The 11,790-nt window shown below is 34.8% G+C and overlaps 3 protein-coding genes across 3 annotated transcripts; 2 read left to right on the forward strand and 1 right to left on the reverse strand.

Annotated features, from left to right (window-relative positions):
• The first annotated feature begins 2,869 nt into the window (after positions 1–2,869).
• LOC130748967 (non-specific lipid transfer protein GPI-anchored 14-like) lies at positions 2,870–4,238 on the forward strand. Its single transcript, XM_057602221.1, has 3 exons — positions 2,870–3,244; positions 3,345–3,446; positions 3,879–4,238. Exons 1-3 carry the CDS (start codon positions 2,920–2,922, stop codon positions 4,019–4,021), a joined length of 570 nt encoding a protein of 189 aa, XP_057458204.1. The 5' UTR covers positions 2,870–2,919; the 3' UTR covers positions 4,022–4,238.
• A 1,170-nt stretch (positions 4,239–5,408) lies between these two features.
• On the forward strand, positions 5,409–7,068 carry LOC130748615 (non-specific lipid transfer protein GPI-anchored 14-like). Its single transcript, XM_057601848.1, has 3 exons — positions 5,409–5,793; positions 5,894–5,995; positions 6,511–7,068. The coding sequence occupies exons 1-3, from the start codon at positions 5,466–5,468 to the stop codon at positions 6,657–6,659; spliced, it is 579 nt and encodes a 192-aa protein (XP_057457831.1). The 5' UTR covers positions 5,409–5,465; the 3' UTR covers positions 6,660–7,068.
• A 1,725-nt stretch (positions 7,069–8,793) lies between these two features.
• On the reverse strand, positions 8,794–10,221 carry LOC130748332 (uncharacterized). Its single transcript, XM_057601517.1, has 2 exons — positions 9,631–10,221; positions 8,794–9,176 (listed from the first exon to the last, which is right to left on the reverse strand). Exons 1-2 carry the CDS (start codon positions 9,810–9,812, stop codon positions 8,990–8,992), a joined length of 369 nt encoding a protein of 122 aa, XP_057457500.1. The 5' UTR covers positions 9,813–10,221; the 3' UTR covers positions 8,794–8,989.
• Positions 10,222–11,790: the final 1,569 nt, after the last annotated feature.

The following is an 11,790-nucleotide window of genomic DNA, read 5'->3' on the forward strand; positions in this document are numbered from 1 at the left end:
GCACTAGGTCAATGAGTCAATGGTTCAACCACTGGGTCACTGGTTGAACCGTTTGATTCGGTCGACACTAAAAAAAATTCATAATACCATAATAAAATGTCACAAAATATCGTACACACAAAAGCAATAAGGAATGTTTTACCACAACAAAATGTCACAACTCACAAATAACTAAAATAAGTTTTAAACATCATCAAACAACATCGATTTTACGCTTTAATCACAACAAAAAGTGTATAAACAAGTTTAAAACAGAATTCAACAACTAAGATCTTGTACATCATAAGCTAACAAATGATATATACACATGAAACAACTTGTATATAATCCAGTTTCTGATTCAGGGTAACTAAAAAGATTTTCAATTTTTCAATTTTTTACAACACCAAAGCTTGGTATTCATATTCTTTAATTTGTCCTCAAAGAAACGACAAGAAGACTTTGCAAAGAAATTGGATAATGTTTCATCCACACCTCTCTTTTGAGGTGGAGAGGTGGAATGGTGAGAGAGATAGGAAGAAAAGAAAAAGTAAGAGAGATAAAATATGAGATTTGATAGATGATAAGATGAGAGAGATAAAAATAAAAAGAGGTGGAAATGAAGTGTTTAAAAAATGAGGTGGGTATATATCATTACCCAAAGAAATTATATACAGAACAACTTGACTCATTCTATATTAAAAAATTAAAAGAATTAATAATACTAACTAACATTAATTAATAACTTCATAATAAAAACACACAAATAATTATTTTAACTTATTGTTAAATAACGTTTTTGAAACAATTGTTAAATAACGTTAAAAAATAGTTATTGTTAAATATATATATATAAGTAATTATTATAATGGTTGGGTTGTGTTTTAGTTAGTTTGTGTAATAACACTAATGTTTACTTTCGTTAAAAAAAAATAATGTTTACTTGTTTATAGTATTATTTATATATATATATATATATATAATTAAATGTAACCATGATATCAAAACACTTGTCTAGCCTAGTTGGTATGGTTCACAGCATTGAATCTTGAGGGAATGAGTTCGAATCCAAGCTAAAAACTTTTCTAAAATTTTTTCGCAACTAATAAATGCTAAGAAAATAAAAAATGCTCTGTTCAAAAAAAAAAACTGAGGAAAAAAAATTGGCCGGTTCAACCGAGACCGGTCGAGTCTCCAGTTTAACCATAAAAACCGACCGAGTTGACCGGTTCACATCGGGCGGCTTGCATGGCTGATCCGATGCTCGGCTCGAACCGGTCTAGGGTCCGGTTCCCGGTTCAACCGGTCTAACCGGCCGGTTCGAGCCGAGTTTAATAACACTACCTTCATTACTCATCATGTAATTTTTTTGTTTGTTTTTATCAAAATATTTTCTACAAAAGTATCTTTCCTTCAATTTATGTCTCTCTCATCGTCATTTTCCTCGTTCACGACAGCCATACAACTGAATAATCATATATTGTGTTGTGTTAGAACACTAGAACTTCACTACTTTGTTGCTCCACTGAGATATCACAAACCTTGGAATTGAGCGATCATCCTTGTTTAGTGCGATGTGAGCTTCCTAATGCTGCAACCACATTGAAGGTGGTAGCTTTGCAGTCGAGTGCGAGAACTAGGTCAAGGATTTGGTGCAACGACTGTAGATCGTGAATATGAAACCGCACCGAGTCCATATATGAGCCCAAACAACACATATGATGTCATACACGCCACTCTTCTTTGCCAACCATAATAATCTATAGTAATTTGGATCCAGATACATGATTATCTCCTGTCCGCCATACGAATTTGTTGGAGGATTAGTGGATTACCTTGAGAGCCCGAAGTCACCCGACTTGATCCTCATCTCAATTTCAAAGAAGATGTCGGAGGAGGTGTTATCCATGAGCATTATCGGAGGCACAAGGTCCTCCATGACCATCGTGATTTGAAAAGTAATGTCCAACCTTATCTTCTACCTCTCTCTTCTTCGGAAGTGGAGGTGATTCGCTAGGGTACCATTCAGTACAATGTCGGCCATAGAGTAGGAGCAACCTCCATAGGTCATTGAAGTATCCATGGAGTTTCACGGGGGGTGGATTGTTGAAGGAGGAGAAGATCAAGATCTCGTTGCATAATGACTTAGTAGAAATCCCTACCGCACGATGCTACCGCTGGAGGTGCTTCATCGCCACGAGCCTGCCTTCGAGTTGGTATCCTAGGTAGACAAAGTTGAACTCATTGTCACTTTGCTCTTGGGGAAAACATGATTGGTGGAGGATTCAAGCTCCTCATAGTGAACACCAGTGGGAGGAGGCTCGCAAAGCGGTCGTTGTGGATGAAGAACATGGTGGGGTCTACATCCATTGCCAATGACCACTGGAAGCTCTAGGAATGGAGAATGGTGGTGGAAATGAGGGCCATAAACAAGGATAACGTGATGACGAGGCTGAGTACGGTCACTCTAGTTGGCAATAAGGTTGATTTGGAGTGATGGCATGAGTTTTAGGAGTAGTGAGGGTGGTAGGGAGCGCCAAAGCGGTGGAACTCCTATGTTCTTGGAGGTTGAGCATAAAGATGTGAGAGAAATACATTTTAGTAATTTGTGGCTTCCAAGACAATTTTCTTGATGTGTCATAGTGAGTCACTTAAAGAACCCACCATAGTTATCGTTATGGTTGTGTCATGTAAAACCTTGTGTCTATTTTTTTCTTCATAAATATTCAGAGAATCTCACATAGGTAATAAGTATGAAGAAAGAGACACAATTTTAAGATGAGAAAAATATGCATCATCAACATCTATGAATCACATACATATAATTTATTCTTATTAAGAGACAAGGATGATTAAAAAGAATTACAAATATCAAGTTTGTCATATCGCATCTAACTCTTTTCTCTCCTTTTTTTTGGGATTACTTTTCAGCATCTCTAAATGAGTTCCAAAAGGGCAATGAATATGAATCTAGCACTCTCCTCTACCTTGCTACTGCTCCTTTTGGTTGGTTTTGCAAGCTCAAACCTAAACCAAGACACAGCAGAATGCTACAACAAACTCATTGGTATAACATATTGCCTTCCCTATGTCATGGATCAAGCCAATGCCCCACCCAAAGATTGCTGCACTGGCATCAAAGAGATTGATCACAACGGCAAGAGATGCCTCTGTTTACTCTTCAAAGACGTGCAATTCAATGTCCTCCGTGCTCTCAAGTTACAAGGTGCTTGTAAAACACCCGTAAACTTTACTCAGTGTGTTGGTGAGTATCAATTAATCTCCATTAATCTATCATGCTTTGTTCCTTTTTTGTGCTCGTTCTGCCTTCAATTCAATCAAAGTTTAATGATATGGTGTTGCAGATGTTTTGCAATTGGCACCTAAATCTCGAGAAGCTAAAGTATTTGAGGGATATGACAAAGGCATAAGCCTAAACTTTTCCACCCCAGCTCCCTCTCCCAGTCGTAAGATATATATTATTATTTGATTTTTGTTAAAGAATGTTAGAGCATGTTTGGTTTAAAGTAACGCAATTTATGTTTAGTCATGTTTAACATAAGAGTGATTTACATTTTTTATCGCAAAATAATAGAATTGTATTGTGAGAAGAACTAAAATCACTTTCATGTTAACTTGGAAGCTTGGTTTTTCTACTTTAGCCTTAACTGATTTTCATCATGAAGTGAAGTGCTTTTAAGAACCTCACCCGAATATGTTTTGATGATGAAATTAACGTTATAGAATTAGAAGTGTTTCTGTAGATGAATAATGTGATTATGTGAAACAAAACATATAGTTACTTCGTTTGTCTCTTCTGTTCTGTTTTTGTAACTCTGGTTTTGCTTTACATTTTTTTCTCTTAACATTGTGGGGTTGAAATTGAAAACCTACTGCAGCTAGTGTAGCCACTGTTAATGCTGGCAATGGAACAAGCACAAGCACTCAAGATAAGAACGGTGTGTGGGGAAAGAGATGGCTGGTAGTGAAGGTGCTATGTTTTATTTTTCCATTTGTTTTCATCTCTCATTTCCTCTTCTAGTCAAGAGGTCAAAGATGTATTATGTATAGGAGGATGATGTACCATGATACAAGATTACTCTTTTGCTATATATACGCACATGGTGGTTGTGAATGCAATTCCTTAAATATCATAAATTTAGAACAAGATGAATGTTGTATTGTCTCTTTCTCTGATTACTAGTGTGTCCATCCTCAGTAGTCTGTATGATTAATTTCCCAACTAATGGATTAATTCAAGGGACCCATTATTAGACCAAGGTTGTAAGCTTTAAATATCTCTATGCTATGACATAGGGTCTTCCTCTTCATATCTAGTTTCTAGTTCGCTAAATGATTGGTTGGATGGTTGATGACATCCTTAAATTTTGTTTGTATTTGACTTGAGTAAACTTAACTTAAGAACAATTAATCCTAAAAAATTGAAACTGTCAGATTAAATCAAAATAATTAATTTCATTGTAGTAATGATAAAATTGAATTTGTTTGTATGCTCAAAACATATATTTTATTGACTTAATTGCAGTTTTGATCCCTCATTTATTATGATTGTGTGATTTAGCTCCTTAATGTTTAAAACAAGCGATTTTAATCCCTCATGTCTTAATTTGTGAAAATTGAGTCCCTCTGTGAAATTGTCATCCAATTACAAACGAAATTTGCATACTTGAGAGTAGAGATCTTCACGCGATGCTACCGCTGGAGGTGCTTCATCGTCGTGAGCCTCCCATTGAGTTGGTATCCTAGGTAGACAAAGTTGAACTCATTGTCACTTTTCTCTTGGGGAAAACGTGACTGTGGAGGATTCAAGCTCCTCATAGGTGAACACCGGTGGGATGAGGCTTGCAAAACGGTCGTTGTGGAGGAAGAGCATGTGGCCATGTGGGGTCTTTATTTGTTGCCAATGACCACTTGAAGCTCTAGGAACGAAGAATGGTGGTGGCAAGGAGAGTCGTAAACAAGGTTAATGTGACGACGAGGCTGAGCACGGTCACTCTAGTTGGCAATAAGGTTGACTTGGAGTGATGGCATGAGTTGTAGGGGTAGTGAGGGTGGTAGGGAGCGCCAAAGCGGTAGAGCTCCTATTTTCGTGAAGGTTCAGCATAAAGATGTGAGAGAAATACATTTTAGTAATTTGACATGTTAATTTGTGGCTTCCAAAACAATTTTCTTGTTGTGTCATAGTAAGTCACTTAAACGACCCACCTTAGCCGTCGTCATGATTGTGTCATGTAAAACCTTGTGTCTATATTTTTCTTCCTAAATATTAAGAGAATCTCACATATGTAATAAGTATGAAAAGAGAGACACAATTTTAAAATGATAAAAATATGCATCATCAACATCACTATAATTTATTCTTATAAGAGACAAGGATGATTAAAATGAATTACAAATATCAAGTTTGTCATATCGCATCTAACTCTTTTCTCTCCTTTTTTGATATTACTTTTCAGCATCTCTAAATGAGTTCCAAAAGGGCAATAAATATAAATCTAGCACTCTCCTCTACCTTACTGCTGCTCCTTTTGGTTGGTTTTGCAAGCTCAAACCTAAACCAAGACGCAGCAGAATGCACCTACAAACTCATTGGTATATCTTATTGCTCTCCCTATGTCTTTGATCAAGCCAATGGCGCCCCATCCAAAGATTGCTGCACTGGCATCAAAGAGATTGATCACAACGGCAAGAGATGCCTCTGTTTACTCTTCCAAGACGTGAGATTCAATGTCCTCCGTGCTCTCAAGTTACCAGGTGCTTGTAAAACACCCGTCAACTTTACTCAGTGTGTTGGTGAGTATCAATCTCCATTAATCTATCACCCTTTGTTCCTTTTTTGTGCTGGTGCTGCATGCCTTCAATTCAATCAAAGTTTGATGATATGTTGTTGCAGATGTTTTGCAATTGGCACCTCAATCTCGAGAAGCTAAAGTATTTGAGGGATATGACAAAGGCATAAGCCTAAATTTTTCCACCCCAGCTCCCTCTCCCAGTCGTAAGATATATATTATTATTTGATTTTTGTTAAAGAATGTTAGAGCATGTTTGGTTTAGTTTAGTGTTATGGGGAGTTATTTTGGATAGAATTGATTGAGACGAAATTAGTAATGGTGAAAAAAAGTTTAAAGTAACGCGATTTATGATTAGTTATGTTTAACATAAGAGCGATTTTCATTTTTTATCGCAAAAGAATAGAAATGTATTGTGAGAAGAAGTAAAATCACTTTCATGTTAACTTGGAAGCTTGGTTTTTTTGCTTTGGCCTTAATGTGATTTTCATCATGAAGTGAAGTGCTTTTAAGAACCTCACCCGAATATGTTTAATGTTTTGATGATGAAAAATAATGTTAGAGAATTAGAAGTATTTCTGTGGATGAATAATGTGATTATGTGAAACAAAACATATAGTTACTTCATTTGTCTCTTCTGTTCTGTTTTTATACACTCTGGTTTTGCTTTACATTTTTTTTTCTTCTTAACATTGTGGCTGAAATTGAAAACCTACTGCAGCTAGTGTAGCCTTTGTTAATGCTGGCAATGGAACAAGCACAAGCACTCAAGATAAGAACGATGTGTGGGGAAAGAGATGGCTGGTAGTGAAGGTGCTATGTTTTATTTTTCCATTTGTTTTCATCTCCCATTTCCTCCTTCTAGTCTGAACCATTATCAAGAGCTCATAGCTTCAATAGTAGGATGTATTGATATTTGTGTATATTTATTACAAAGTTTCGTACGTTCTACTATGAATAATGATATGTCCTTGTTCCGGTAAGAATTCAAATAAGAATGCTGGCTTTGACTCCTTCTTATTTGTTCCCATTGTCGGCGGAGTACGTTAAGTGTGAGTACCTGCAAGGCACTACGACACACAAATTAACAAGTTGAATGAGAAATAGAGATTATGACTAGACATATAATGTGTACATTTAAGGAATAATGATATGTTCTTCTATTTTATCTTCTTAAAATATTTTAAGATATCAAATGCATTTTAATTTTGTATTCGATACATTTAATAGAATGATGTATAGGAGGATGATGTACCATGATACAAGATTTACTCTTCTGCTATATATATCCACATGGTGGTTGTGAATGCAATTCCTTAAATATCATAAATTTAGAACAAGATGAATGTTGTATTGTCTCTTTCTCTGATTACTAGTGTGTCCAACTGTCCATCCTCAGTAGTCTGTATGATTAATTTCCCAACTAATGGAGTCATTCAAGGGACCCATTATTGGACTAAGGTTTAAATACCTTTGCTAGAAAATAGGGCTTTTCTCTTCATATCTAGTTTCTAGTTAGCTACATGAATGGTCGGATGATTATTGACATACTTAAATTTTGTTTGTATTTGAATTGGGTAAAGGGTTAACTTAACTTTCCTTTTCCCAACCCGTGATAAAGTTTAGGTTAAATAACCCATCATCTAATCACATTGGAGATAAGTGAGTTAGAATTTCTATATTTTATTTATTAATTTATTTCCAACTCATTTATCTCCAATGTGATTGGATGATGGGTTATTTAACCCAAGCTTTATCATGGGTCATTTAGACAACCCCAATAATCCCACAATTGATGAACTCAAAACCTACTTTCTTGCTTTTTATAATCAATTATGTAAATTAATTGTCAAATATCTATGGGCCTGTTTGGATTGGCGTTTGGTGCCCAAATGTGCGTTAGCGTTGTTATAAACGCTATTTTCCAATTTTCACACGCGTTTGGCTTGGCGTTCAGAAAAACACAAGAACGCTTATCTCCCCCAAAATCACGTTTTTTTTGAAGCGTAAAATTGGAGCGTGTTGGCGTTAAGGAACAGCGTTTGACCGTTGGAGATTTTTTGGCTTTCTCCAACTCTCTTCACTACAAGATATGTTCTCTGGCTTGACTTCACTTCACTGCACACCAAATCTGTTAGTTAGTGTAAATTGAATTTATTAGAATCTGCCACTAGTATTTTGGCAATTTATTAGAAGTTGCCAAGTTGGGCTCACTCCTTGCGCATTAGATATGGATTTTTTATTCAAGCACCGTCTGCCCTATGATCTGATGATTTTTCACCTTTGTTATTAATTTATACCCACAATTATAATGTTTGGAAAATTAGGATAATTTAATGTCTTTTTTTTATTTAATTCCAAACGTGAGTTTGATTCATTTCATCCAAACAATATTCATTTTTTCACAATCACGTTTGTTACAAATCATCCAAACATAAATCACGTTTACTCAAACACAATTATACTAAAATCACGTTAATTCAAACACCACGTTTTCAACGGAATCCCAAACGGGCACTATATAACCACTTAATAGTGATTCTCATCAATAATAATTGATTCTAAAGCTCCCTAAAGTGAAACTGACCACAATTTGTGATTTATAACATGTTTGGTTCAGCTACTCACATAAAGTTGCTCCTATAATTAATTTTGACTTTAACAACTGTAGAAGTGTTTCTAAACAGGTGGTTCTAGCTTAGATTCTTCATTTAGTTAGTACATTAAAGCAAACACATTCCTTAATACACCCAATACAGAAAGGCAAGATGCCCAGAGCTCACCCCAAATATGGGTGCACCAAAATGAAACTAGAGGAATATGATCCATTGTATTTGCCTTAAAGCTTCTCAAACATTCCATAATCTTTTTAAGATCAGAGGCAGTTCCCCCAAATTCCATCATTATGCTCGCATTATCTACTGGACTTGTCATTTTCATTCATCAAATGATCAGAATCAAAACGTACTCTGTAAAACTGGATCAAAGTCCTTATGTTCCTTAATAGACCAAATAGTAATTTCAAGTTCAACAATTAAGCTAATGACATTATGGTCTTATAGCATGTATGCATTAGCTTATTGTCAATTCTGGCATATCATGAAACTCAGAAGCAACTTACAAAAACTTCTCCACAACATTGATTCTGGTTTGAGAATCAATTGCAGAAGAATTTTCAAATATGCTTATAGTAGTTGCACTTACACACAGTAGCCAGTGAATGTAAATCCTCTGCCAACAATCTCACCCCCCCAAAACCATGCAAAACACTCAAGTCCGAAAAAAGCAGCAATGCCAGCATTCTCTATGTTTAGATCTTTCCTGTTCTTCAATAGGTTCTTTGCATGGTCCAATTCCTTCCAAAATGCATTGTAACGATGAGGAATACTACAGAAAATGAGCAGCAAGTTCAGTACTTGTTTAAACTGAAGTGCATATGAAGCTTTATCCTATTAAGTGAAGTCGACTATAACCATCGTATATATGATCCATATTAGGAGAGTGTTGAATAGCATATAAGTGAAAAAAATTCATACACTCATTTTCTTAAGGTTTTGGGCAAAAGATATGGTGTCATTCACTAATGTGATTTACTCGTCATCCAATGTGGTTACAAAAATATATTCATGACCATGTCCTTCTCATGTCATAACCGTGAGGTATACCCCCTCACGCCATAACATTTTATTCAACTTAATGTTGATATGCATTAAACAACGTTGAATTCAGCATGTCAAACTTTTTCTTCTCAATTGGTATATGTGAAATCATGTTCGTGTTTTCTATCTTCGCAAAAACAAACATACAATCAATTTCTTGTAAAACAAGTAAGAGAGTTAACCTGGCAAGGCGAGTGTAGAACAATTGTTTGGCCAATGATTGGCACTTTTCAATGGTGGGTGGATCCTGGATATAGTGTTTGTTCTGCTCCATCAACAGCTTGTAGTATGAAGCTCCATTGTTGGCCACTACTTCTGATGCTTGAGTCACCTTTGATTGCAACTGAGGAATCTTTGATGCCATGGATTTCTTAGACAAATTATCAACATGTTAGCAATGGAGGAACATTCACTTAAAATCTTATTAGAAATTGGGAGGCCTATACTCAACCACAAAAGCTAGCTCAAGAGTTGAGGTTTGCACAACCCTTATAAACACTTGATTGGCCTTATCTCTAGCCAATGTGGGACTTCTAACACACCCCCTCACGTCCAGGATTGAACAGACTGGAACGTGGGATCAACAACAACGGGTGCCCCGAATATAGGAAGTCTCCACAACAAACAACAAATGGATCTAGGATAGGCTCTGATACCATATTAGAAATTGGGAGGCCTATACTCAACCACAAAAGCTAGCTCAAGAGTTGAGGTTTGCACAACCCTTATAAACACTTGATTGGCCTTATCTCTAGCCAATGTGGGACTTCTAACAAATCTTTAAATTATACTCTCCTTTAATATTCATAAAAGTTGTATAACAAAGTCTAAATCCTTCTATCTAATCTCAGGTTACAAATTTATGAACAAGAATCATTGAATTTTTCATGAACTAACATTTCCAATTGCTTCTATTACTGGAATGATTTTTATATTATATTGGACATGAATGATTATATATTATATTTTTATTAGAATTTCACAATTTTCAGCATTAAACTTAGATCTTGTTTGGATACGAACTAACGAGCACTTATTAGACCTTAATTAGTAAACAAAAACTCCAATAAATGTTCTTTTGATCTGCATCAAAACAGACTCTTAATTATTCAAAGGCATTGATCCTCCTCTGAACATAAAGAAGGAATGAAACTTCTTGAACGAAAAAAAAAAAATTGAAAAGAGAAGGAAAGAACCTTACATAAAACAACCACTTTGCTAGTGAATTATACGAGGATTGACAAAAAGAATCTGAATATTAGAATTGAAAATTTGGATTTGGTTTTAGGAACTGAAGGGGTAGCTGAAAGTTTATATGAGCAACGTTGTAGGAAAATGCTGAATCCACTCTTTACTCTCCGCTAGACTTGGATTACCGTTTATACCGCTAACTTTGACAACATCTTAAGCTAGATTTTGAAATTGGCCATGGAAGCCAAAAGAAAAAGAAAAAATTGCTCTTCCTTTCTAGATCAGAATAATAATAATTGAGATATTCACATGAAGATAAGATTTTACTGTTAATTAACTTTGACAATGAATCATATGCAACATGAATTGTGAACAAATAGCTTTTTCTATAGGATAAAAATATATCTATAGATAACTTCAATCATGTTTAACAGGAATGTAAATTGTGTACTTTTTTCGTTAAGAAAAATTCATTCTAATGTATCAACAAAGTATATCATTTTCTAAAAGCAACTCCCTTACTATTCCAACAAAAATCATTATGCTAAATTTACTTTTACAATACCATCTTTAATAAACACAGTCATCCTCTTAAACTTAATAATAAGTTTAATCATAATAAAGTAATAATAAATTAATAATAATAATAATAAAGTAATAATAAATTAATAATAATAATAATAATAATAATAATAAGTTTATTATTATTAGGCTTAATACATCAGAAGGCCCCTGTAATTGTAAAGGGAATCAAATCCAGGGCCTAGAAAATTTTTGCATCAAATTGGGTCTCTAGAAATTTTTTTTTAATTCAATTAAGGCCAAATGTTGCCACCTCTCAATTTTGTCCTAGTCAGCAATACCACGCGGCTTTTTTATTTTTTTTTAATTAGAAAAATTAATTAAAAATTATTTTTAAAATCCAACTCAATTATATAAGCAGAAAACAAAACTTAATAAAATCCTAATCTAATAATAACCTAAACAAAAACCTAAATCTAATTAATCCCTAACCTAATCTAATAACAAATCCCTAAATTGAAGCCTACCTCAATTTCTAATTAGAAATTCAACAACGCAGCATCAACCCAGCAACACTCAAATTTTTCAGATCTGGTCTTCAAGCTCTCAAACCTCCACATCAAACATTG

The sequence above is a fragment of the Lotus japonicus genome, chromosome 3 (assembly GCF_012489685.1).
Source record: "Lotus japonicus ecotype B-129 chromosome 3, LjGifu_v1.2".
Classification (NCBI taxonomy): domain Eukaryota; kingdom Viridiplantae; phylum Streptophyta; class Magnoliopsida; order Fabales; family Fabaceae; genus Lotus; species Lotus japonicus.

Excerpts from the sequence above, each read along its gene's own strand:
- LOC130748967 (XM_057602221.1), top strand. The coding sequence starts at position 2,920 with ATGAGTTCCAAAAGGGCAATGAATATGAATCTAGCACTCTCCTCTACC. Across the intron at positions 3,245-3,344 it reads AAACTTTACTCAGTGTGTTG|ATGTTTTGCAATTGGCACCT; the intron begins GTGAGTATCAAT and ends ATGGTGTTGCAG. Across the intron at positions 3,447-3,878 it reads CCCAGCTCCCTCTCCCAGTC|CTAGTGTAGCCACTGTTAAT; the intron begins GTAAGATATATA and ends AACCTACTGCAG.
- LOC130748615 (XM_057601848.1), top strand. The coding sequence starts at position 5,466 with ATGAGTTCCAAAAGGGCAATAAATATAAATCTAGCACTCTCCTCTACC. Across the intron at positions 5,794-5,893 it reads CAACTTTACTCAGTGTGTTG|ATGTTTTGCAATTGGCACCT; the intron begins GTGAGTATCAAT and ends ATGTTGTTGCAG. Across the intron at positions 5,996-6,510 it reads CCCAGCTCCCTCTCCCAGTC|CTAGTGTAGCCTTTGTTAAT; the intron begins GTAAGATATATA and ends AACCTACTGCAG.
- LOC130748332 (XM_057601517.1), bottom strand. The coding sequence starts at position 9,812 with ATGGCATCAAAGATTCCTCAGTTGCAATCAAAGGTGACTCAAGCATCA. Across the intron at positions 9,177-9,630 it reads TTCTACACTCGCCTTGCCAG|TATTCCTCATCGTTACAATG; the intron begins GTTAACTCTCTT and ends CATTTTCTGTAG.